Source organism: Lontra canadensis, unplaced genomic scaffold (assembly GCF_010015895.1).
Source record: "Lontra canadensis isolate GAN:19392208 unplaced genomic scaffold, GSC_riverotter_1.0 scaffold82, whole genome shotgun sequence".
Classification (NCBI taxonomy): domain Eukaryota; kingdom Metazoa; phylum Chordata; class Mammalia; order Carnivora; family Mustelidae; genus Lontra; species Lontra canadensis.
Window position 1 is genome coordinate 7,766,400 of NW_022631076.1, and position 27,892 is coordinate 7,794,291.

Consider the following 27,892-nt stretch of genomic DNA (forward strand, 5'->3'; position numbering starts at 1 on the left):
TCTTTCTTTGCCTCAAATGAATAAATTAGAAAATCGTAAAAAAAAAAAAAAAAGAAATGAAAGTTTATCCCCATTGATCACCTGTAGAGGGTGTTTCCTGCCCAATATTTGAAAACAGGGTTAATTAAAAGTAACACATTTTTCAGATACCAAGCTTACACACATATATCATTTCTCCACATTTAAGATGCCAAATACATCGCTTTGTGTGCAAACATAACAATATTTACATCCAGCATCATTCAAGAAACTCATGTCTCCAGACACATGAAAAAATGCTCATCACTAGTTATCAGGGAAATGCAAATCAAAACTACAATGAGTCCGCTTCTCCCTCTCCCTATGCCTGCTTCTCCCCTCAACCTTGTGTTCTCTCTCTTAAATAAAAAATCGTTTTTAAAAAGGTTTTATTGGAGAGAGCATGCACGAGTGGGGGGAGGGGTAGAAGAAGAGAGAGAATCTGAAGCAGACTCCCCACTGAGCAGGGAGCCCAAAACAGGGCCTGATCCCATGACCCTGAGATCATGACCTGAGCCGAAATCAAGTCGGTTACTCGAACAACTGAGCCATCCAGGTGCCTCAAGTTTCACAGTTTATATTTGGTTAGACTCTTAAGCCTTTTTAAAGCTAGAACATGATCCCCCCCCATTTTTTTTTTTTCTGTTATTGAACCTTCAAAGAACAGATGAAAGACTTTACACATAAAAATTAGTATCTCGGGGCGCCTGGGTGGCTCAGTGGGTTAAAGCCTCTGCCTTCGGCTCAGGTCATGATCCCGGGGTCCTGGGATCGAGCCCCGCATCGGGCTCTCTGCTAAGCGGAGAGCCTGCTTCCCCCTCTCTCTCTGCCTGCCTCTCCGCCTACTTGTGATCTCTGTCAAATGAATAAATAAAATCTTAAAAAAAAAAAATTAGTATCTCAAGTCTAGAAGCCTGAGCAAGGCTCTGGGTGTCTGCACCCAGCCCTCTTCCTCCCAGGGCCCACAGGCTGGTAGGACAAGGTGTGAAGCCAGGCCTCATGCTTAGTGGCACCCAGCTGGTGACAGCCAGCCGGAATCCATCCCTGCCAGGCTTCAGGACCTGCAGCAGAGAGCTGCGGCAGAAGGGGCAGTTCTCCCAAAGTTATGGAGAGAGCCATGCCGTGGGAACCATGGACTGCCGAGGAAGCGGGCTTAAGGCTGCCAGCTACTGTAGAGAAGCTGGAGAGCGAAGGGCGAGGGGTACACCTAAGGGCAGAGCCCCAGGACCTCGAGATGCATCCAAACATAGATCTTTAAAGGTGTCATTTACAAAAATGAGGAAGTAGAACAACCCTGTTATTGGCTTGAAAATAAAGTTCATGTAACAGAGATTAGTTTTTTATTTCCTAAAGATTTTATTTATTTATTTGACAGAGAGAGCGAGAGCAGGAACACAAGCACGGGGAGTTGGAGAGGGAGAAGCAGACTTCCTGCTGAGCAGGTAGCCTGATTCGGGGCTCAATCCAGAACCCTGGGATCATGACCTGAGCTGAAGGCAGACGTCCAATGACTGAGCCACCCAGGCATCCCAAGAGATTAGTTCTTGTTTGAAAATTAATGTCTATATTATTCTTTGTTGAAAACAAGTCTACCAACGTATGCCCAAATTAATGTAACAAACTGATTACGTCCTAATGATTAAAATAGAGACTAACTGCTTTCCTCAGTATCCATTCTACAAGAGTTAGACACATTTATGGACAGTTGTTCACTATGAGTTTCAAGAATATTTCAAGCAGATAAAATGGTCTTTTATAGAAAATAACAATAAAGAGAGAGAAATCAAGTAAGACTTAAAGAATAATGCCATTATTTTTATTTAAAGCAAGACATGAAAGATTAAACACATCTCCATTTAAAATTAGGGAGGAAGAAAGGATGACAGTAAGTACTGCCTATAATAAACTCTGTGGTCCTCACAGGGAGTGTATTAACCAGGCCACCAGGCCTAGATGATTTTTCACTGGGTTACAAGGATCCATCTACCCAGCAGATGGCACAGAGACTGAGAGAGTTCACTTTATGTGTCACCTGGACTGGCCACAGGGTGCCCACACTAAACCTTGTTTCTGGATTCCTCTGCGAGGGCGTTTCCAGAAGGGATGAGCATTTGAATCTGTGGACTCGGTAGACTGCCCTCCCCAGTGTGTGTGGGCATCATCCAATCTGTGCACGACCCGAATACAAGAAAATGTGGAAGGAGGAGGAATTCACTTCTTTTTCCCGCCTCACTGCTGGAGCCACATCTCATTTTCTCTGCTTCTCAGGCCTTCGGACTTGGGACTGAGTTACACATGGCTTTCCTCAGTCTCCAGCTGGCAGACGGCAGATCGAGGGACTTCTCAACCGATTTGTCATAATCTCTCTCTCTCTCTCCATATATCTATCTCCTATTGGTTCTGTATCTCTGGAGAACACTGACTAAAACACACATAGTCAGTCTCCATAAGTGCACAAGAGAAACATCCGCAATTCTTGCAATCCAACCACCCATTTTCCACAACCATCAAACCGCTTACGTGTTATTTTATCATCTTTTTCATCTCAGTATATTTTTATTACAATTTCATTATAGTTGATATTTGTGGATTGGTCTATACCAAATGCATTTCAGATAAGCTATTCCCTAACAACACATGGGAAAGCAGAATCATCACATGGAGGGGGGCTGCCTATAAATCCAACTTCGCCTGTAGACTGAAAAATGCCATTGATAGAAATTTGACATTAACAACCTTTAATTCTAAGGTAATTCTGGGTATCACTGAAGCACCTGAGTGGCTTGGTTGGTTAAGTATCTGACTCTTGGTCTCAGCTCAGGTCTTGATCTCAGAGTTGTGAGTTCAAGCCTTGCACTGAGCTCCATGCTGGGTGTGGAGCCTACTTTAAAAAAAGAAAAAGAGAAAGCAAGCCTCGGTACCTTTTACCTTATCTTCTTGAACTTTTTCTTCCATTATCACATGTGCATCTACCTTATTGAGGTCTACAGCACTGTCACTAAACACAAAAATTAACCATGAATATTTTTTAGTTCCATTATATGCCTAGTACAGAGGTTCATCTGGTAGGGGGTTAAATACGTTCTGAAAGAAAGTGAATTTTAAAATATATATGCTTTACCTCCTAAAAATTTTTGTTTTTATAGGAAGCTAGAAAAGAAAATGAAAAAGCCAAAGAAATCATTTATAAAGAAATTACATATAAGGAAACCACGGGAGTGGCCTACACCCCATATTTGGCCAGTTCAAAAGATCACACGGGCTTCAAGTTATGACATATCGGGTAAGGCCTCCCCCGCGGACCTCTGAGAGCCTCCGGCAGTGTCGTAAGATATTCAGTATCACGTGAAACCGCTTGTCAGCTTTCAAAGCTGTGAACTCCTTTATGTCAGCTTCCACTATGAAATAATGACCTGAAAAGAAAGATATTAGTACTACTTTTCGTAAGGACAACTTTCAGGATGAGATTTAAAGGGATTTCATTGTGACCATGAATAACATGGATCATTTTTACTATCATTAGGCACCCAAAGTTGAGAACAGGTATCCTCGCTGAAATTATCCGTATTCTCTCACCTGAAGTTGCGTGATGTTTAGCGAAGCATTCTAGAAATGTAGCCCTGCTTATTGTATTACTAGCTGTCTGCTGATATCTTCTGAACAACTGACTTTTCAAGAAGAAATATGGGATAGTGGTTAAGAGAATGAAATCACTGGCAACTCCATCCCTTAACTGGCTGACCTCGGACAAGAACGGGCCTCATCTGCAAAACGGGGGTAACCGCACATAGCTCATAAGATGTGAGGACTAGAGCTCTCAGTACACTATCTGGCACGTGGTAAGTGTTTTCATTACTACTCCAATTCTGAAAACACTGGGTAGAGCTTTATAATAAACTCTAAAGCAGTGTTTCTCCACCTTGGAACTGGAGACACCTGGAGCTAGGTATTTCTTTCCGTGGCAGTGGTCTTGTGCACTGTACTCAACTGTGCTTTTAGTTTCCAGACGCCAGTGGAAGCCCAGCCCTAGCTGTAATAACCTGAATTATCTCCAGCAATGGAGAAAAAGTGCCCTACTGGGAAAACCACTCCTGGTTGAGAACTACCTCTCTAGATCCAGAATTTTCTAGAATTCACCTTGTTTCTCATGATTTAGTTGCACTACAAACATGCACACATATATAAGCTATCATTTTTACCTTTGGTATCTTTTGTTTCTTCGTCAATAAATCTGTGGTAGAGATTTCTGGCCACGGAACTCATGGACTTTTTTGGTTGATGTAGGATCTTGTATTTACTAACCACTGCCTTGTTGATTTCTTTAATAACATCATTAATTTGACAATAGGTTAAGCGAGATTTCATGTACCTGCAAATAAGTATGTGATTAATTTTTAAAGAATCATACAAAATTATTTTTTCTTTGAAAAGTGTTTCTGTATGATGACTTTATACAGAAGTAAAGCTATTAGAACTCTTCATAAAAATACATACATGTGTATAGGCACTTGGGTGGCTCACTTGCTTGAGCGTCCAACTCTTGGTTTCAGCTCAGGTCATTGTCTCAGGGTCGTGAGATTGAGCCCAATGTCCAGATCCACATTTAGCATGGAGTCTGCTGGAGATTTTTTCTCTCCCTTTCCCCTTGCCCCCAGCCCCCACCAAAATAAATAATAAATATTTTAAAAAAAGTATATCAACTTCCAAATAAACACATCTCAATAGCTGAAAAATTAAATAGAAACACAGAGTATCAGTTGCTTAACTTCTCTATTTATATCTGGATGTATTCATCTCCATTCTCTGCCTTAATACTTAATACTGTCTTAATACTCAGACTTAATACTACAATTTAAAAAAGGGTCTCAAATACTACAATTTAAAACAGGGTCTCTTGCTGGTTAACCACAAGAGAGAAGTTTATTTAAACATCTTTAAATGTTTGTGAGCAAGGGAAAGAAAAATATTAAGTAAAGGGATACCTGGGTGATTCAGTTGTTAAGTGTCTGCCTTTGGCTAGGGTCACGATCCCAGCATCCTGGGATTGAGCCCTACATTGGGCTCCCTGGTCAGTGGGAAGCCTGCTTCTCCCTCTCCCTCTCCCTCTGCCCTTGCTTGTGTTCCCTCTCTTTCTATCAAATAAATAAAAAAACTTTAAAAATATATATAAATAGGGGTGCCTGGGTGGCTCAGTGGATTAAAGCTTCTGCTTTCAGCTCAGGTCATGATCCCAGGGTCCTGGGATCGAGCCCCGCATCGGGCTCTCGGCTCAGCGGGGAGCTTGCTTCCCCCTCTCTCTCTGCCTGCCTCTCTGCCTACTTGTGATCTGTCAAATAAATAAATAAAATATTTAAAAAAAAAATATATATATATATAAATATATATTAAGTAGCTTACATAACTATATCTGGTTTTCTGCTAACTTATCTGTTCTGAGAAAGAAAGGGGAGGAGGGGAAGGGAAGATGGACAACAAAGACCACAACAAAGATGGTGACAACAATCAGGACAGAGGGCCAATAGTGCAGCATGGCAGAGGAAAAGGTCTGGGGGCGAGTTGCAGGGCAGAGGGGAGCCAGTGTGCAGCTAAATCCACTCTTCCAACCCCATCTCCCTCTTGCCATCCTCCCAGTCACCGTACAGTCTTAGAATAAGGCTGAAACAGGAGACTTGATTTCTCTGCACACACCAAAAACAAAACCCAATCACTTGCCTCAATTTTTCCCTTCAACAAACTGTGGATTCAATATGTGAAACGCTGCCCTTCACCTCTCTTCCTAATCAAAACTTCTATAATATGAAATAACATATATTATAATTATGTATAATAATTATATATTAATATAATATAAACAACATAACATATTAATATGTAAATGATGAAATATAAATAATATAGTACAAATAATATATTAATAATAATATATTAGCCAAAAAACATTTTCACTACTCTCTTTTTTTTTTTTTTAAGATTTTATTTATTTATTTGGCAGACAGATCACAAGTAGGCAGAGAGGCAGGCAGAGAGAGAAGAGGAAGCAGGCTCCCCGCTGAGCAGAGAGCCCGACGCAGGGCTCGATTCCAGGACTCTGGGATCATGACCTGAGCCAAAGGCAGAGGTTTTAACCCACTGAGCCACCCAGGCGCCCCTCTTCTTTTCTTTTATTTAAGAATTTTATTTATTCGAGAGAGGGAGAGAGAGCTGAGCGCACACCTACAAGCAGGGGGAGTGGCAGGCAGAGGGAGAGGGAAAAGCAGACTCCCCCTGCACAGGGAGCCTGATGTGGAACTCAATCCCAGGACCCCAACAACATGACCTGAGCCAAAGGCAGAGCCTTAACCAACTGAGCTACCCACGAGTCCCTATTCTCTTCTTTTCTAAATTCATTTTTTGCTTCTGTTGTTTGTAACTATAATTCCTACAAACTGTTGATCCTATAACTCCCCACAAAGCAATTCCTTTAAATCCTCTGAACTATTATCTTAATTTCCTTAGTGCCCACCCCCACCTTTGTCAATGTTCTCTATCTTAACTCTACCCTCAGTATTAATTTTTTAAAGATAAAATAAAGAAAAGCCCAATGCTTGGAATACGTTCTTCCTTATCCCAATCATCTAAGTTCTCTCAGTCAGTAAATAACCCCTTAGTTTAAAAATTAATACTCTACCATGACTATCCTAATTTCCTTCGTCTCTTCATGGAAGCATTTTATAAAAGCCCATCTACTCCGCTGTTTCTCACAGACATTTGCTTCTTTCTTTAGCTCAGCCAATGAGCAACAAAAATAACAGTTTAAAAAATTGAATAGCATCAAACACAATTTTCATGAAAATAAAGCTATCATAAAATAAATGACTGACCAAAAAAAAAAAGATTAAAGAGAAAGGTCAGTCTCATTTTAAGGAAATCTAACACAACTAATAAATCCAAGTTTACAATAATAGTTAACAATGGCAAAATGCTCATAATAAAAAAAGCAAGTAAACTCTATTAACAGTATAACTACATTGTTGTAATGACAATCAGAAACAACCTATTATACATGCACAATTAAGATCTGAAAAGAAATACTCCATCTTATCTGGGTGGTAGAACGACAGGTAAGTTTTTTTCTGACAACATTTTCTAACAAGCTGTTATTTGTAAAATGAGCACATAATACAATATGCAACAATATAAAGCCAAGAAGTTAAGCAAAGTCCTGGAACGATGAGAGTTTAAAACCATGAGCTTCCAGGGGCACTTGGGTGGCCCAGTCGGTAAAGAGTCTGATTCTTGATTTCAGCTCAGGTCGTGATCTCAGGGTCATGAGATTAAGCCCCACGTGGAGCCCTGCATGGGGCTCTGTGCTCAGTGGGGAGTCTGGATCTTTCTCTCTCCCCCACCCCTCTAAAATAAATAAATAAATCTTTAAACACACAAACAGGAGTTTCCATGATGGGCTCTCCATTACTGTCTTCTATAAAGAGCAAAGCAGACCTCCTTCCAGGGAAGGAATCTTGTCCTACTCACCCCTGCACTGTTCTCAGTGACCCATAGGCCAGAACAGAACACACACTCAAACATAGGTGTGGCATAAGTTGAAGAACAAATGGAAACCAAACACACACAACATTTGCCATTCTAATTCTCAAAGCTATACAGCACACGTTCCTTAAAATTACACCAAAACTGAAGCTACTTTTTTCTTTTTTAAGATTTTGTTTATTTATTTGAGAGAGGGAGTGCAAGAGAGCACAAGTGGAAAGAGGGAGAGGGACAAGCAGACTTGAAGCTAAGTGTGGAGCCCGACGCAGGGCTTGATCTCACAACCCTGAGATCATGACCTGAGCCGAAAACAAGATATGGACACTTAACCAACTGAGCCACCCAGACACCCCAAAACAGCTACTTTTAAAATGTAACTGGATAAATCTGGACCACAAAATGGTCCTGGAGAGGACTCAGCAATACCTTGACCCATCTCTAGATCTTGCTCTGAAGAGCTCTAGACCAAATAAAAACCATGTTTTTAAGCATCTTCAACTAAAGATTTCCTGCATTTTCATTGTCTGAGGTAAGACTAGTTGAGAAAAGATCAATATTTGAACACTGCACGCTGTGAATATAATCAGGCTTTAGGATGTAAACAATCACATACGTTAAAATTTTATCTTAAATACTTACGCTGGAATGCCATTAAATTCATCAGAAGTTATAAACGGCATTTCTTTTATACTTCTTTGTTCTTTTGGGGGCTTCTTTGTGGCTGCGGTTTCCTCAACTTTGACTGGTTCCTCAGGGTCAAGATCTGAGACATTAGCACTGCAGACAGAGATGCACAGAGGTACAAGCAATCATCAGAATTTTGCAGCATACTAGGAAGTTTTCCCAACTGAAAACAATCCGTTAACAAATACAAGATTCATCTTATTATAATTGTATAGCCAAAAAAAATTTTTTTTAAGATTTTATTCATTTATTTGACAGACAGAGATCACAAGTAGGCAGAGAGGCAGGCAGAGAAAAAGGAGGAAGCAGGCTCCCCGCCGAGCAGAGAGCCCGATGCGGGGCTCGATCCCAGGACCCTGAGATCATGACCTGAGCCGAAGGCAGAGGCCTCAACCCACTGAGCCACCCAGACGCCCCTATCCAAAATTTTCTTGCTGCCCCTTCTCCTATTGTTCATGAAGATCTGAATAGTGAAGAGAACACTGAAAAAAGAAGTCCCCAAATCTTTAGTAGTAGAATTATATTTACACACCCAAAACATGGATGTATGCTGTACCTAGGCTAAACGTCTTCATCAGTTATCCCACTGGCTTCTCAAAGTCAGTATGTGTCAAGTCGAATTTATCTTAACCTCTAAACAGCTTTTCTTCCTGACTCCGTAATTCTGAACATAGAAACATCAATCTTCTTATACTTCTATTTTTCTAGTTTATCCCACTGGTTGCTAGTATCAGTCTCTGCCTGTTGCAGATTCATTTTAGTTGCCAGCAATGAGCATGGAACTTTTGGATTCAGTCCTACCCAATTTTTAGAGTCAGTGAGAAGCCTAATATAGCTCCTACCCCACTAGCTAAGAGTCTAGAAATAGGCTGTAGCTCTGGGTGATTTAGCTGCCAGGGAAGGAACAGACCCTTGTTGGCAGCAGCAAGTGAAGCCATGCTGGCTCAACTACTCCAAAAAAGAAATGGGAGACAGGAGACAGAGCAGATCCAACCCAAGAGCAAGTGAAGGGAATCCCAGAAACACAGGAAGGTGAGACCCCAAGATGACAGCTGAGCACCAGACATGAGGCAACCAGGCCCTACTGAGGCGCCATGACTGCAGATGGACATACTGTAGGTTGTCAAGATGAAGATGGCCAATGCTATGGTACCATCAACCTTCTATGAGTGTTAACATGAGACTTCATGGTGAGCCTGGCTGACTCTTGGCTGTACTTGCTTGTCTTCACCAGATGCTAAGGAAATTACTGATTTTTTCCTTCATGCTCTGCTGTGACTGTCAGCTGAAAAGAACCATTTCAAGCTACACGGAAAGGTTCTGCTATGACCTTGGCTGAAAGCTGAAACTAAGCCACAGTGAGGTCAGGAGAAGAAAATTCCTCCTATTCCCCAAGCCATATTCCTGCTGGATGTCTGATGTCCAGCCCACGGCACAATCCTGGCAGATGTCCTGTGATGACCTCTGCTCTGAGCTTTCATTCATGACCTCGCCCACCATTTTCTCTTCATGCAGGGAAACTGCAGGGGAGCCTGACCATGCCAGGCACTCTGTGGAGCTTATCTTTTTCTAGAGAACTTCAACCATCCACAGTAACGTGGCTCATCTCCCACACGGCAAGGCTCGTGCCTTCCTTTCAGTTTTTCAAATTTAAGCAGCATCATGTTTATAGAAACACATATGTAAGAGTATGATTATCACAAACAGTAGGATGGCTACCTCTTTGATAAAGGAAAGGTCTGCAAGAGAAGAAGGGTTGTGAGGTACAGATAATATCGTATTTCTTTCTTTTTTTTTTTAAGATTTTATTCTTTTATTTGACAGACAGAGATCACAAGCAGCAGAGAGGCAGGCAGAGAGAGAGAGGAGGAAGCAGGTTCCCCGCTGAGCAGAGAGCCCGATGTGGGGCTCGATCCCAGGACACTGGGATCATGACCTGAGCCGAAGGCAGAGGCTTTAACCCACTGAGCTACCCAGGCGCCCCAATATCGTATTTCTTAATCTGAAAGTTAGATACACCGATGTTTGTTTAATTCTTCTTCAAATTTGCACAAAAAATGGTTAGTCACTTTTCCAGATATATATGATACATTTCAGAAGTTAAAAATTTTTATATTACGCATGGTATGTTTTTACATCCTTGGAACCCCCTTTTAGAGATGTAACTTTGGTGGCAGATGCCTGGAGAGGGGGAGCAGTGGAACCACGGAAGGACAAAGCACAGGAGCTCTCAAATCACAAAGACACGTGGTGATGGGAGATCGCACTCAGAGCCAGCCGATGAGAACAGAAGGGAGGGCTGGGACAGACAAAACCCCCCAGAGGCAGCGTGCATGGCTGAGGGCTACAGAGAGAAAGACAGGCGGAAGGTACCCAGCTCCTGTCCATGGGATGGACAGGAGGGGAGGAAGGGAGGGAGGGAGGGATGGGAGGAAGACAGCAGGCGGATGGGAGGAAGACAGCAGGCATGATGGGTTGGTAACAAGGAACTGGTCGGTTTGGCCTCAGACATGCAGAGCTGGAGGGAACAGCTCATGTGCTAGGCTCCTGGCAAGCAGCAGAGGTCACGTCAAGGCTGGAGTTAGGACACTTGAGAGCACTGACTATGGTGGAAGGGAAGCGTGAGCCAAACACAGCCTTAGGAGATGCCCGTAATTTAAAGGAGGGCAGAGAAACGGGAGGCAGCCAAGTTAGAGATGCGGGATGACAACGGAGCACTGAGGCAGAGCAGAACACAGCGTTTCAGAAATAGAGAGACAGCAAAATACAATCTGGAAAGAAGGATCGGGGCTGCCGGCGAATTTCTGGGTCCGCTTCCTAAGTGTCATGGTACTAGCAGCCCAGGGACAGGTGGAGGGGCTCTTGGGAAAAGGGGAGGCGCAAACACATACTGGTAGGGGACACTAGTTGTGGGGGAGGGAAGCAAAGCTAAGTGTTTTGTTCCCTTGGCTGTTTTTAAGATGGGAACTTCATTAAGCTTATTTTTGCCCTAAGACAGTGGTTTTCAAGGATCCGGGAGAGTCTGTCCCCCAGAGGACGGATGGCAATGTGAGGAGACATTTTTTTCATTGTCACAACCGGGCATGGGTGCGGGTGGGGGGATGGGGAGATGCCCCTGACATGTAGTTGGTAGACAGAGATCAGGCATGCTACTGAACCTCCTCACTGTCCTCACAACAAGGAATCATCTGGCCTAAGATGGCCGAGGTTGACAAACTCTGGTCTGAGGTAAAGGAATGAGACAAAGTGGGAAAAGAGAGCCTCGCGGACACTCGCCCGTGGGAAAGAGGCGCGATGATTTCTGCGGAGGCAGCAGGATAACTGTTTCTAGGGTAAATGTCAAGAAAACTAACAAACACTAACAAAACCACAAGTCCATAAGAAAGCAAAGAGTTGAGGTGTTGAAGAGTTTGATAAATGCAGATAGCAAGAATAATTAAAAATACACTTACAAGTTCTGGCTTACTGTTACTTGAGGCAAATGGGGAGGAATGTTTTCTTTGAGATGCTCCACGTCTTTATAATCCTCTTCAAGGGATTCACAGAGTTCCTAAAATTTAAAAAAAAAAAAAAAAAATGCTCCCAAGTAAGCATCTGTCCCACCTGTGTGTGTTTTAAGACATTGTAAAGAGCACAATCACAACCACAATGACAATGACTGGGAGTGTTCAGAACACAGAGGAGGTGGGAAAGCACTGACTGTAGCAATATTTTTTTTTTACAAACCCTCTGGTTTCCAGAGCTGGTTTTGGATGGCAATACAGTAGCTTTCTCTACTGGTTTTCAGAGAACAACTGTTATAATCACATTACAGCAGGGAGGGTTGACATGTCACCTTGGAGAGCAACTAAAAAATGCATGAAGGATTTTCGTTTGTCATTCTGGTAAATTGCTTTTGTTGACTTAACAAACATTCCCCGGTGTTATCTGTACAGCAGCGCCAGGAGGATGGTGCATGGCTGGAGCACACGTCCGAGACGCTCCTCAGAACCACCAGCATCGCTGACACGCACATACCCTGGCTTAATGGAAATTTCCACTGGATTATGACTGCTTTGCTTTTGTTCTGTCTTTACCTTTCACTAGAACTTGAGGCTACGAACTCATGCAAATTTAATAAGAAAAATACTCAACACCTTTGGATTGCTGTCTTCTGATTCTCAATCGTAAGATGAACAAAAATTCTCAATAGCCTTCAATTCTGAACGTAACATTCTCTAGGCCCACACTTAACTCTGGGCACTCCTGGATAGGTTAGAACTGAAACCAATATTGGTTTCTGTTTTGAATTTATAAGACTCTTTCTTTCTAAGAGCTGAATGATATTCATAGCCACTAATTTCATTTTAACAGTAGTAGGATTCATGCCTATGGTGGAAAAACGGATTATTTTAAATGGAAAAAATTAAGGATTATAAGGCTGAAAGGGACCATAGAGGCCACCTTGTTCAATCTCAGGGAACCCACCAACAGCTCCAACAGCACGAGGTAACTATGTACAGGTTGTGTATTTTCCCATAAGTACACAAGCACTTTCATTAGCTTAGTCAGTTAGAAAGCTTATTTAAAACAAAATGGGGTGTGAATGAGACTCAAATTTTTCTGTACTTGAGAATCCTTATATTACGCTTTATAGAACAGAGAAATGCAGAATAGAAGAGACCTAAGAAATAGTTCAGTATGACCCATTATTTTCCAAAGGTTGACCACAAGACCCAAAGAGGTAAAAGGGCTTTCTCAGGGTGGCAGAGGGTGCTGAGGGCAGCCAGGGCGAGAATCCGCATCTCCTCACCCCAGGCTAGGTGTTCCTTCCACAGCACTCTATCAGGTCATTCGTTTAAATTAATGCTACCAAGATTTATTTAGGAAATCTTCCTTTTCAGTACAGTTCAATTTCACTGGCTACCAACATAAGGAAACAAACACCTGTGGAGCTCTGGAGTCCTTTATACTAAGAAGATACAGTGTATACCATTAATAATAATTTACAGCTAAGAACATTTGGAATGTAAAGAATCCTTCAGAATTCCCTGGGGATTAGGCGGTTTGTATTTATTGCCCTTTCCTTTCTTCATTGGAAAAACATTACCTTGAGTGAATGGTTGGTTTGTTCTTGATACTGAATCTCCAACTCCAGTTTATTTAGAAGTTCATTTACTACAATGATCTCATCTCCTATTTTATCTAACATAGTCCTCAAGGCAGGTTCCTGACCTATTAGTAGACAAAGAGATAACGAAAAATCAAGTATACAGAAAAGTATTAGCACACTGTATTCTTCTCAATTGTACCCATTTAAACTCGTGGGCCAGAGCTTTACCTTAGAGAGACACTTGTGGGGAGGAGAAAGGACTACTGTTTCAGGTTTTAGAACCTGTCTCCATGGATAATCTTTTTTTTTTTTTTTAAGATTTTATGTATTTATTTGACAGACAGAGATCATGAGTAGGCAGAGAGGCAGGGAGAGAGAGAGGAAGGGAAGCGGACTCCCTGCTGAGCAGAGAGCCAGATGCAGGGCTCGATCCCAGGACCCTGGGATCATGACCTGAGCTGAAGGCAGAGGCTTTAACCCACTGAGCCACCCAGGCGCCCTCCATGGATAATCTTAAGACCTCATTTCTAAGTCATGTGGTAGTGAAGGAAGGGAGAGGTAAGTACAAAGTGTCCCCTGAGTCCCTTGATTTTGGCAAAGTCCTCCACTATAATAAACCACCTAGAAATGTTGGATTAGAAAAACAAACAAACAAACACAAAAAACCCTCTACCCTCAACCCTTCTACAGTTGAGCTTTCTTGAGAATAAGATAAATCTCCAATGGCTTCGGTATGAAGACAGACCCACAGACAGGCAATATGGGGGAGCTGATGCTACAGCAGCCCCAACTGGGTGTGCAGAGGAAACCTGGAGAGAGGAGTTTACCAGTCTCAGCAACCCAACACATTTGGTTTTAATGGGGTCAAGAACCAAGGCTTTGATAACTCAAAGCACAGGGTGTTGGAAGTGAGAATCCCAAGGGAGACTCATTCATGGGGTAAACCTTCAGTGAAATTGCATTCCTCAAAATTCTGTCACTGGCCAGAGAGAGAAGCTTTTGTTTTGGACTGGCTCTCAAGGGTGTGTGGAAGATGGGGGAGAGCTTCTCTTTATAATTTGTAGTAGTGGCTTGGGATGCACTTGGGTTTGAGATTCATATTAAACAGAAAAAGTAACATAAAAGTCACAGGCTAGTCATAAGCCTGGAGTTTTTGACAGAAACAAACATCAGGCGTTTATAAAGTAGCATGCTCTCATACTCCCAACACCCCCTCCAGCACCCCTCTTTAGTTCCATAGATTTGAGAATAGGAAAACCAGAGTCTCCTCCTCCCTAGAAATAAAAGTAGTAAAATAAAAAAAATTTTTTAGGAGATCAAAAGCACAAAAGAAAAACTATCCTCATAATCAAGTATTTCCATCTTTACTTCTAATAACCAATGAAATGTAAGTAAGTAAAGACACTATTAGGGAGATGAGGAAAAAAATAAAGAAAAGCACAATTCGACCATATCTGTAGATTCTGGAGGCTGTAGTGTGAAATGGCCAGAAGGTCCAAGACCTAAAGTCAGAGACACCGGCCCCTACCTCAAGGTTATTGTGAAGATAAGCAACAACATATATATAAGATAGGTTGAACATTGTGCCTGGAATCTAGTAAAACACTCAGTTTTACTATTCCTCATCAACATGACAAGCAATATATAATTCTTATCTAATATCATTATCATTATATCATTATCATATCATAATCATATCATTGTCTAATATCTAATAATTCTTATCTAGTATCAATGTTAATCACATTTGACAGTAGGTTCATAACGACTAAAAGAAATTAGTAAGTAAGTAAGAGTACAGATGTCTCTATCAAGATTAATTTCAGGGAGTTAAATAACTAGTTTGGACACACTTGCATTTCAAATAACTTTTAGTCGCCTCATTTTAGGGCCCTGTCTACTGATTTAGTAACTTATTGCAGCTATAGTGGCAAACAGATAAGGGCAAATAGATTGAGCTCTATTAAAAGAGCTATGGAGGGGTGCCTGTGTGGCTCAGTGGGTTAAGCCTCTGCCTTTGGCTCAGGTCATGATCCCAGGGTCCTGGGATTGAGCCCCGCATCGGGCTCTCTGCTAGGCGGGGAGCCTGCTTTCTCCTCTCTCTCTCTGCCTGCCTCTCTGCCTGCTTGTGATCTCTGTCTGTCAAAAAAAAAAAAAAAAAATCTAGATGTCCTTTTTGAGTTATTCAATAAAAGCGGCACAGAAGTAGAAAGAATACTAGACTGGGAATCAGGATACAAAACGGTAGTCCCAACCGACCACAATGAGCTAGGGAGCTCGGCAAGTGACTTGACTTCTGAGAGTCATGTGTGAAATGAGAGAGCTGGAAGAGTAGAACCCACAGTCCCCTCAGCTTGCACTTTCTACAGAGAAAGTAAGCCGTAAATTGTACAATGGGTGATGTTCCTTTACTGAAGGTTCTCGACAAGAAATGAAGAATACGAAAGTCCCTAGAAGGACACGTATAATTCAAAAGGGCATTTCAACATTATAATTTCATATTTTTAAAAATGTCTTAAATTATCAATTCATTGTACAAACTACAGTGAAATTCACCACAATTTTCCCAGCAAATAGAATTCTGCCTATAAATAAATCTTAAGCTCTCCTAGTATAGACTCGGGAGCTCACAATTTTTGTAAACAGTATTTTCCCAGACTTGACAAAGATCACCCATTTCTTTGCACTGTCATTGCCTCATCCTCTTTCAGCACTTCTGAATATTCTGGAAGATGGTTACAACCTCCAAGCTTCTGGACATTATAAAACTGGACATTTTCAATCAGTTGTTTCCTAGTCATATATAAAGAACAGCTTCTTGCAAAGCAAGCTGCTAGATGGATAATGGGCTATTTTTACCCCTGTGGGTCTTTTCCACTTCTATTTTTATCCCTTACATTTCAGTATCTCTAGCTTTACCACCACAAATGCCAGATAACCTTCAAATCTTCCTATTGTATCTTGTGTATCTCAGAAAAACACAAGCCATTAAGTCTAATTAAAATTCAGGTCATTGTTCAATATAACTTACGTTTTAGTACTCTGCTATATTCAAACTATTAATGCTGGAGCGCTTCAAAAAAAACACTGTTTGAAAGTTAAAATTACCTTTCACTTAACCAGGCTTGGGATATTCAAAGTGGAACAATAATTAAAATGCATTTTACATCTATGCCAGTGGAATCTGTTCTACTTACCACAGTTTCTTAGTGACAGAGTTCTTTTAATATTGCTAATCTTTTCATTAATATGAGAGCATAATTGTTCCAGATCTGAGGAGGCCATCCTTTAAGCCTCTGAAGAAAAAATAAAGAAATAAACATTTACAAAAACAGAAAGGACAACTTTCTGTTTATTTTCAAAATCCAATACTGGCATTTACCAGTATTGATCCAGTAATGTGATCCAGTAAATCATATCTTGAAAAGAAACTGCAAAAACTCAATTTCTTCTAATTCTACAAAATTCAGTTTTTAACTAGAGTCCAATACTGACTTGTCTTTGGGCCTTCTGTAATCAATGCATCCCAAACCAAGGTACAGGGGACTTAGGGGGACAAATGCACGACTTATATATATTAAAAATGTAAAATGCACGTGAATTAAAAAGAAAGCACACAGTAAGGGCAAAGAAACGAGTCCAAGTGAGCATTTCTCCCAGGCTGCGGGGGACTGGAGCTTTACGGTTTGGAGCTGATACAGAGGCAGAGGGAGGGGAAGGAAAGGAGTCAGTTATTCATTCCGAGGGTAGGACAGATCTAAAGCTTCCACTCCAGCCAGCCGAGTGGTGGGGAGACGAGCGCAGTCCCTCGGCTCGGCCTGGCGGCCCCGCACCCCCATTCTGCCCAAACAATGCCTCCGCCGGCCTCCAAGGGCAGGATCCCCAACTTCAGATTCCAACCTGCCGCGCGTCCGGGAGCAAAGCGCCACTCGCTACAGGATCGCCAGCGGCCGAGACCCCAGCCTCGGAAGCCCGGGATAAGAGATTCCGGGAGCGAAATTCAAAGTGCCCGCCGGGACCCCGCGCCGCGCAGGCGCACCTCGGCGGTCCCGGAACGCGAGCAGCTGGAGTTCCGGCGCCCTCCAGGGCCACAGCGGGGCGGGGCCACAGCGGGGCGTGGGGGGTGGGGAGGAGGGGCGGGGAAAAAGGCGGGGCTGGGGGGGGCTATTGACGCGCAAGTCTGCGGGAGCCCAGAGCTCCTCCCAGTCCAGGCGGTCTCGGTTGATCCCGGTCACTCGTCCAGTCTCGGCTGCAGGCCGGCCGGGGCTCGCGCGCTCCGGGGATCAAATGGTGAGCTCTAACAGTAGGTGTCCAGGCTGGTGGCAACGTTAGAATCACCAGGGACAGCTTTTACAAATTCCAATGCCTACGCTGGACCCCAAGTCTTTGAAATCAGGCACTCTGGAAGTGGGGTCCACGCCCTAATATTCTAAAAACCACCCCAGAAAATAAAAAAAAAAAATCCCTCCAGTTTGTGAGCTTAAAGGCAGAGACCTTCTCTTCCTAGAGTTTACAGCCTCTGTAAGGGCAAATACAAATTTAAACTAAGAAAAAGGGTTAATTCTCCCTGTTGGGGGAAAAAAAAAAAAAGAAAGAAAGTATCCCCAAGCTGGTGTGGCAACTCCACAGTCATCAACTATCCAGATTCCTTCTTTGTTTTGACGACACCATCCGTAGCATCATGCATTCTGGCTTTGGGATTTCCTGTGATGCAAGATGACCCCCAGTTCCTTCCTCAGATCTCAGTCTACAGCAGCAGAAAGAAGAGGCAAGGGTAACAGGCTCGCTTACCAGCTGAGCCACCATCTTTAAAAAGTTTTTTTGGAAGCCACACCCAGTGGTTTCTCTCTGCTTTCCACAGGCCATTCACATCTGCAAAGTAGACTAAAAGAAAAAAATCATTATTATTATTATTTTTTTTTTATTTAGACAGTTACATTGCATCCTCAACCATATAGGGGTTCTGTTTGTAAGGGAGAAGGAGAGCATAGGTTCTGGGTAGACAAATAGCATACTTGGCCGTTTCTACTTATTACTTTGAAAAATTTCTGGGAACTTTCAAACTTAAGTTAAAATAGGATAGTGAACCCCATGCTCAACCCATCACCCCAGCTTCAACCATTATTAACTTATCTCAAATCGTGTTTCATCTGTACCTCCTCTCCTCTCACCCTTTTCCTACTGGAATTTTTTTTTCCTACTGGAATATTTTGAAGCAAATTTCAGATATTGTATCTTTCCATCCAAAAACATTTATATGCTTACCTCCAGAAGATAGAAACTCTTTAAAAATCACATTAGCATTATTACACACAAATATTTTAACAATTATTTCTGAATAACAAATATCCAGCCAATGTTCAGTTTCCCCTGATTGTATCATTGTTTATTTTAAAAACTATTGGTTTGATTTAGAATCCAAATAAGAGTTACACATTATTTGGTTGATACATTTTCAATGTTTCTTTTAATTTTGACACACCTACTTGTCTAAAGCTAAAGTCCTTTAACAGAACAAAGCCTTTCATTGTAGGACTAAATGTGAGGCTTCAAATGTCAATATCTAAGAAAAATAACACAACAACGCAAATGCACCCTGTAGCATCAAGCACAAACATTTTCAGATTCTTTCCCATGAGAAAATAAACAGGAAGACCAAAGCATAAAGACAGTGAATACAAGGTGGGGGGGAATATGGGGGAAAAAATAGAGCAATTAGATTGCACTGCCTGATTCATATTTCTTCCCAGTATAGGATTATTTATCAGGATTTCAAGTACAATGACCGAAACTCAATCCAAACCGACTTAAGCAAGGAAAAAAAGACTTTCTTTGGCTTATAAAACTGTAAAGTGTGCATATATATGTGTCTACAGTTGTAGATGGACCCAGGAACTCAAACATCCTATTAAAGAACCGTCTCCTTCTCTCAGTTCTGCATTCCTCTGTGTCGATTCCATTTTCTCGCAGGCTTTTCCCTATGGTAACCTCTGGTACCTCTAGACTTATACTCTAATAGGTTAGAGTATAAGATCTAGCGACAGATCTAGCAAAAGCCCCAGGATTTCACCTCATTTTTCTAATTTGGGTCATCTGCCCAGTCTTAAACTAATCAGCCTGTTTAGGGGAGTGGAATGGTCTGACTGGCTAGACATTCAGGAGCTGGAAGTTAGGATAATCCTACCCTAAACAGGGGATCCAAAAGTAGGACAGAAGTAGTTTCTGAAACATTATTTTATGGGAAAGGAGGAGGGAGTTGGGAAGGGTTGTTTTGACCAAAAGTTTGCTGGGGAAGATCAAGAGTTCAGAGTGATGATGATTTCTCATTGGCTGAGTTGCAGAGATAGTTAATTTCTCCTAGGAGATACTATGTACATCTTTCTCTGCTGGGGCTTATAATTAATGGTTCTTTCTTGTTGGTGATTCTTCTTTTGGGGTCTATAATTGACAATTCTTCCTGTAACCAACACAGAATGGTAAGGCTTCCCCTTCTAGCCACCTGATTCCACCTTAGAGAGGTTTCCCTTTATTAATATTTACAAGAGCAAGATATAAGAAATTGCTGGGCTGGTCCTTGCAAGAAATATAATCAAGAGTTAAAGCAATGTGAACTCTAGTCTCCAGGGAAAAATAATATCAGAAAACTTTAATTGGGTACTTCATCTAATTCAAGCATTTTACACATATTACCCTGTTTAGTCTTTGTAGTAAACTTATGAATACTTACAATTATGACCTGTACTTTACAGATGAGCAACTGGGGCTTATAATTAAGTAACTTCCCCGAGTCGGTATCTTAGAGCCTGTCCTCTTTCCCATGATGCTCTGTGGCCTTTTGGGTGCAAGGGGTCAGTCACTTGCTCCTGTGTTTTATGTTTCTGAACCTAAAGACTTCCATCATTGTTTAATTCCCTCATGTGAAGTATATTACCACATGAACAATTCTAGATTCTTTATGAATTCTAAGCTTTTGATACCCAACGGACTTTGACAAAATACTTTACTTCCTTTCTGTCTTTTTCTTGCAGCAAGTTTAATTTCTTCAAGTTTAATTTCTGGATGTCCCTAAGTCAGAACAATTAAGGTCCTCATTGTAGAACAAAGATCAAAAATCTCTTTAAGCCCTAGGACTCTGCATTTCTGGGAAGCTTAAGAAATATTTAATCCCCTGGTTTTGGCAGTGGATAGTGACCAATAAGTTTGGGGACAGTTTTATAGCTGTCCTTTCAGAAGAGGAAAGGTCTATTGTAATAGATGGGGTACAATCTGAGATGCATCACTGATCACGAATAGGTCTGACCTTTTGGGAAGTAATAACATTCAAGGCAAGATTGTGTTTTTACATTTCCTACTAAACTATCTTCCTTTAATTTTTTTGAAGTCATTTTCCAAGTGGCAACATTAAAATCCAAGGCATATACTCATAATACAATTCTCACAGGGACCATTTCTCAGTTCTCATTATGTCATGGCACCTGAGGTGACGCATCCCAGAAAATCAAACTCCTCACTTGTACAATGTTTCATACCCTAAAATGATTTATAACTCTGGTGGCATTTTTTTTTTTTTTGGTTGGCTGGTTGTTTGGTTGGTTGAGGCTTTCTTTTTTGAAACTAGAGAGAAGAGGGAAAAGAAAACTTCTAACACTTTTTCCCTAGTCTTTATCCAGTGTGTACTTTTTTAAATGTTATTGTTACAGCCCCAATTTCTGGGCCAACAGGGTGCCTTTAACAAAGTCTCAGAGGCATATAGTATGATTAGAGATAGAGAAGGAAAGTCACAAGCTTGAAAACTACTCTGTGTGTGTGTGTCTCTCTCTCTCCCTCTCTGATGTCTAGAATTCTACCCATTCGTGGGACAGAGGGAAATGGAAAAAAAAATACCGGGAAACCTTTAGGTAGTCCCAGCTCAGTCATTAACTGGCTCTGTGAACTTGAGAAGTAGGTGATTTCTGAGATTTTGTCTAGCTCAAAGCATTTGGGTTTTTTCCTTCTGAAAATTATTTCCCTCTTCCTGAGACCTGCTTTTAAATATAAACATGACTAAGTGGAGAGTAATGGCCTTTAAAAAAAAATTAACATATAATGTATTATTACTCCAGGGGTGCAGGTCCGTGAATCGTAAGGTTTACACACTTCACATCACTCACCATAGCACATACCTTTCCCAATGTCCATAACCCAAGCACCCTCTCCCTACCCCCCCTACCCCCGGCAACCCTCAGTTTATTTTGTGAGATTAAGAGTCTCTTATGGTTTGTCTGAGTAATGGCTTTTTAAGTTAAAAGGGGGGAATTAAGACCATCCCACAGATTTTCCTTTCCCTACTTCTTAACAAAAGTCCCCCAAATAAGTTTTTATTTTTTAAAATCCTATTCCAAAAAATCACTAATAATTGGCAACAATCAAAGATAATGTAAGGTAATAAACTTCAAAACCTGATGTCAAGGAGGGAAGCAGATGATTTTGGAGCACAGAAGAGAAGTTGAGGATGGCTTGGCACCTAAACACACCATCACCCTGAAATCTTATTGAAGAACCTACATATCTCTGAATTGAAGGAAATCTGAATGTTACTGATTGCGGGATACTCTTTCTTTTCCCCCCTATTCTTGGTCATCGCTTTCCCTCTGAGTCTAATTTCTCATTGGGAAAGGACCCAAAATTGAGAGTATTCCTCAAAGGGGTGGACTATTACTTGAAATTGTGAAAAGCAGAACAATGGTTCAGTGCATTTAACAATGAAAATGAAAAAAAGGGGGAGAGTCAAGGAAGGAAGAAACCATGCAGAGATTGATAAAGAAAATGATCTACAAGAATACATATTTAAATGAATAGCAAGACGGGCGCCTGGGTGGCGAAGTCTGTTAGGGATCTGACTCTTGGTTTTGGCTCAGGTCCTGATCTTAGTGTTCTAGGATCAGCCCCAGGTTGGGTGCCTTGCTGGGCCAAAGAGTCTGCAGAAGTTTCTCTCTCACTCTCTCTCTGCCCCTCCCCCCAACTCTCTCTTTCTCAAATAAATAAATCTTTAAAAAAAATAGCACGAAATTTTTTATCTATATGAACTGTGTATATACTAATTAAAAATAAGACCTCATCAAGAACAGAGTAAACAGAAACAAAAGAAAGAAAACAGAGAACATTAGACTTAAAAATATAAATTGAAGGTTCAAACACAACCATACACTAAATTACAAATAGCAAGGAATAGAAGAGACACCCCTGACAATTAAGTAAAGAGAAAAGCTTAAGATGATTACAGTACATGCAGTTGAAGAAAAGGAAATTAAAGAAACACAGAGAAGCCCACAGAAAGAGAAGATAGAAAAGATCCAACATGAGGATAATTTGTGTCCTACATGCAAAGTGTCCCCAAAATGGGCAGAAGATTTATTTTTTCTAAAGATTTTATTTATTTATCTGAAAGAGAGAAAGCGAGCAAGCACAAGCGGGGTGAGGGGCAGAGGGAGAAACAGATTCCCAGATGAGCAGGGAACCCGATGTAGGGCTCCTGGACTCCATCCTGGGACTCCAGAATCATGACCTGAGCCAAAGGCAGATGCTTACAGGTGCCCCAGGGCCAGATGATTTAATAAAGATGGTTCAAAAAAAAAAAAAAAGTCTTTAGATGGAGAAGCACACTGCATTATTAAGGGACACTTGACAGCTATAAGTATCCAAGTTAAGTTATCCAACTTTAAGGATAAAGAAAGAATACTTTAAGCATTCAGGTAAAAAACAAACTGACTACAAGAAGGAAAAAATAATCAGGCTGGCTGGCTCTGGCAATGGCACAGTAACATTTCCCCCCATATTTTTATTTTGAAAAATTTCAAACATAAATAAAAATGGAAAAAGTCTGGGGTGCCTCGGGTGGCTCAGTGGGTTAAGCCTCTGCCTTCGGCTCAGGTCTTGATCTCAGGGTCCTGGGATAGAGCCCCGCATCGGGCTCTCTGCTCAGCGGAGAGCCTGCTGCCCCCTCTCTCTCTGCCTGCCTCTGCCTACTTGTGATTTCTCTGTCATATAAATAAATAAAATCTTTTAAAAAAATGAAAAAAGTCAAACAGCAAAGACTCATACACCCTTCACTTAAATTCTTCAAATTTAAACATTTTGCAATTTTGTCCTTGCTATATATCTGTACATGTATAGTGGTGGTTTAAAAACTCCATAAATATTATAGTATATTGCAAATTCTAGGGAGACCACTTTTTTTTAAAAAGAAGTAAAATTGTTTATTAATAAAAATGCTCAACTAAACCCAGGGAAAGTAGTAAAAGATGCTCCTAACAAAAAATAGAAAATAATTACAAACATGGCTGATATTAATCAATTACATCAATAATCACTTTAAAGGTGAATGGGTCTAGTTACACTAATTAAAAGACAGAGATTGTCAGAGTGGATTAAAAAAAAATAAGACCCAACCATATGTTATCAACAGGAAAACCATTTTATTTTTTTTTAAGATTTTATTTATTTACTTGACAGAGAGAGAGAGAGCGAGAGAGCACACCTGTACGTAAGCACAAGCAGGCAGGGCAGCAGGCAGAGGGAGAAGGAGAAACAGGCTTCCCGCTGAGCAGAGAGCCCAATGTGGGGGCTTGATCCCAGGACCCTGAGATCATGACCTGGGCCAAACACAGATGTTTAACCAACTGAGCCACCCAGGTACCCCAGGAAAACCATTTCAAAGGCACAGAATCTGACAGATTAAAAGTAAAGGTATGTAGAAAGGTATACAGTGATAACACCGATCAAAAACAAAACAAAACTGGGGCGCCTGGGTGGCTCAGTGGGTTAAAGCCTCTGCCTTCAGCTCAGGTCATGATCCCAGGGTCCTGGCATCAAGCCCCGCATCGGGCTCTCTGCTCAGCAGGGAGCCGGCATCCTCCTCTCTCTCTGCCTGCTTCTCTGCCCTACTTGTGATCTCTATCTGTCAAATAAATAAATAAAATCTTTAAAAAAAATTAATAGACCAAGCAGCCAAAAAAAAAAAATCAGTTAAGGATATAGTTTACTTGAACAACACTATCAATTTGATTTAGTTGATATTTATGGAATATTCTGTCAAACAAAAGCAGAATACACATTCTTTTCAAGCTTGAATAGAACTTTCACTGTGACAGACCACATTCTGGGCTAAAAAGTATACCTTAACAAATCTGAAAGACTAGAAATAATACACAGTATGTTTTTAGACTACAGTCGAATTGAACTCTTAAAAGTCGTATCTCCAAATACAGTCACTTTGTTGTGTTAGGACTTCAATGTATGAATTTTAAAGGGACACAATTCACTATCATATACACACATTTTTACTATAAGAGACTAACATGTCTCTGGCTTCTAGGGTCTAGCATTTTAATGAGACAGACTGTGTATATGTAATGAAAGAATAAGGTGAGAAGTCCAGTTGCTTATTGAAGGGAGGGACAAGGACACAAATGAAAAAACTTTGTATTTTTTCAATAATAATAATATCTTTCTAGCTCACATATTCCATAGGATGGCTGCTGCATTTGGGGGTATAAAATGTCCAACCCACACAATAACAAGGTATGAGTAACCCCTTGAATCCTGATGGGCTGTGGCTAAGCTGACCTCAAGAGAGACTCAGCTGACTGGAAATTGGAGCACTGATTTCTACTAAAAGAAAAGGGAGAAGAGATGTGTGACTAGAGCAGCTGTATAGTACAAAATTCCTCCAGTGTTTCACAGAGATGGTATGTTAGTATTTTCTGCCATATGCTTAGTTCACACAAAGGAAAGAGTAAACACATTATATTATTCAATATCTTGGCAAAAATAAGATTGGGGGGAACTGGATAATTTGAGGAGAATGTAATAAAAGGGACTACTTAAAATATGTGGTAGAGTTTTCAGAAGGTCACATCTTATGGCACAGTTCCCTGGGGTTTATAACTTAGGAAACAGTAATTATTCCTAAGCATAAAGATGGACAGTCCCATGAATTTGGGGGGCAGCTCTAAGGAAGTGACCACTTGTCAGGAGCCATGGTCTCTGGTTAGGTTCAGAGCACCCCTGTCAGGAATTCAGCTGGAAGGAAGCTAGGAGAATAAATATCTCCCTGTATTCTCCTCCCACCTATGGGTCTTCTGCTGATAACCCCAACTTCCATTGGCTGGACCCATCCCGAGGCCAGGAAGAAAAGGAAAATCTTGAAGCAGTCCATATGGGTCAGGCCCCCTCAGCCCAGGACTGCGTAGAAAATAATGGAAAGTAGATCTGGAGAGGAAGACAACCAACACATAAACTTGGATTACGGAATTCACATATTGGCATACTTTGTGAATTTAGTAAAATATTTTTTTGAGAACAGGCATCAGTATTTTACATATGAATATTTGAGATCAGGTTTTATACATTACAAAACTCTTTTATTTGACAGAGACTTCTCCCAAAGCATTTTAAACATGTAAAGGATAATGTTATATTGGTATTTATAAATGGCGCAGTTTGCAATTCTTGAGGTAGAGAGGAGCAATGCTTGCTAAATTTTCCAGAATCAATTAACTGCAGAAATACCTGCTAATCAGATCTCTAATAATGGGTCACAGGAAAGCTAGAAAAGACCATTTGTATACCATTTATATAGATGTGTTCATTTTGCTGAATATGTTCTAATCTTTTAGAACCAAGGTGTTTTTCTTGCTTTCCTTCTGCAAGTTCTTCTCCTTAATGGAAACTCAGCAACAAAATGAAAACTCAATTAGAATTTCATTTTATTAACTGTCATTATGATGTACAAATCTATAGAATGAGGTGATTTCCATGTTTTAGAAAATCTCTATCTGTCTAGATATGACCAAACAGGATATGTTTATAAATCTTGTGTAAGCTTTATATAAAGCTAAATTGATAACAATTCATGTATTTCAAAGATGCTTACAAGATTTTAGAGGTTTACATCAAAGATTTATCGGACCTCATTAGAACACTCCCAGCCCTCCAAACCCTCCAAATTAACTTCCCAGATAACCTAGGAAATTATTGAATTATATCAGAGATCTCTCACATGATGTTGAGTTACTATTATAGCAGAGGGGACAAACCCAAGCCCAGTAGATTGACCCTCCCAGGTTGCTATTGATGGTTGAGAGAAACTGAGGCCGCCCGGAAGCAGTCTGACTTGATGAACTCCCCAGAGCCTAGTGCACTCATAGGGAAGAGCACAATCGTGCCAGCCCAGGTGTGTCCATGCCACAATGGCGCCTAAAGCAGCAAAGCTCAATCCTGCCTGAGTCCACAGCTTAGGGATTACACGCACATTCTGCAGTTGAGTGGTTCAGCTCTTCCCTCATCACACCCCAGTGAAGCTGCTCCCAGGACCTTCACTGGCTCAAGGTCCCCCTCTGCCTTTTCTCTTATACCCAGCATGGGTCCCCCATACCCTGCTGCCAGACCATGTACTTCCCCTTCATGCCTTGGCCCAGCTGTTCGCCTCCCCTCCCCACTCCACACTATGGGTTTCCACACTACCCACCCTATTGCCTGTCAGGTCGACAATCCCCACCTCCATCATGCTCCACGGGTCTTTCCCAGCTCTTGGTCATGCCCCTTCCATTCTCACCTGACCCACTGCCACCCAAGGCACCTATGAAATAGTAATGGCACCCTTTTGTATTACTCCCCTCATGCTTGTTGTTCATTGAAACAGAATTGTGATTTCAGCTGATGGGAAGCCAAATGAGGGTTGAATTGTGCACCGCCCCCTCACCCCCATTCATATGTTGAAGTCTAACCTCCGCGACCACAGAACGTGACCTTATTGGGAGCTAGGGCCTTTAAAGGGGTAATCAAGTTCAGCTGAGGTCATTACATGGGCACTAATCCAGTATACGACCAGTGTTTTTATTAAAAGGGGATATTTGGACACAGAGGCACATACGAAGGAAGAGAAAGTGAAGAGGCACAGGGAGAACATGGCCAACCACAAGCCAAAAAGAGAGAAGCGTGGAACAGATCCTTCCTTCACAGCCATCGGAAGGTACCAATGCTGCCAACACTTTGATCTTGGACTTCTAGCCTCCAAAACTGTGAGACAACAAACTTCTGTTGTTCAGAAGTTGTTATAAGCGCCGAGCTTGTAGTGCGTTATTACAGCAGCCCTAGCAAACCATACAAGTTGTAACCGTAAGAAACCGCTACTCCAGGCCCCTGATTTACTGATTAACTATGACTAAACCGGGCTCTTCCTGGTGATATTGATTTTCTTTAAACCATAAGCTCTAAAGGAAAGGTTGTTTTGTTCAATATATTCTTTTTTAAGAAACAGTGAAAGTGTTCATTTAATTTTTATGTAGTTCCTTAAGAGTTAAACCTCGAGCGGAGTTCATAAGTGGAGTTCCTTGATGATGCCAAAAGGATGAGATTTTACCATAAAACAGAATACCTGATCTGTGCTTGGTATCAATAAGTCTTCAACCAAGTCAAAGTTTTACCCAGAACAATGTACATTTGTTGCCTTCTTCCGAAGTTGGTAAAACAAATTTTGGCTTTATTGAAATGCTGGTTGGAAGGCACCTTTGCCAAGTGACCACTAGATGG

At 41.3% G+C, this 27,892-nt stretch overlaps 1 protein-coding gene across 2 annotated transcripts; it reads right to left on the bottom strand.

Annotated features, from left to right (window-relative positions):
* Positions 1-2,919: 2,919 nt before the first annotated feature.
* On the bottom strand, positions 2,920-27,892 carry SKA1 (spindle and kinetochore associated complex subunit 1). 2 transcript variants are annotated; one of them, XM_032882498.1, is made up of 8 exons: positions 27,738-27,892; positions 18,113-18,205; positions 16,519-16,618; positions 13,319-13,443; positions 11,682-11,779; positions 8,185-8,322; positions 4,218-4,387; positions 2,920-3,431 (listed from the first exon to the last, which is right to left on the bottom strand). In XM_032882498.1, exons 3-8 carry the CDS (start codon positions 16,604-16,606, stop codon positions 3,283-3,285), a joined length of 768 nt encoding a protein of 255 aa, XP_032738389.1. In that variant the 5' UTR covers positions 16,607-16,618; positions 18,113-18,205; positions 27,738-27,892; the 3' UTR covers positions 2,920-3,282. The 2 variants fall into 2 exon arrangements, with proteins under 2 accessions (XP_032738389.1, XP_032738388.1); XM_032882497.1 differs by lacking the exons at positions 18,113-18,205; positions 27,738-27,892 and adding an exon at positions 17,221-17,353 and having other exon boundaries at positions 16,519-16,617.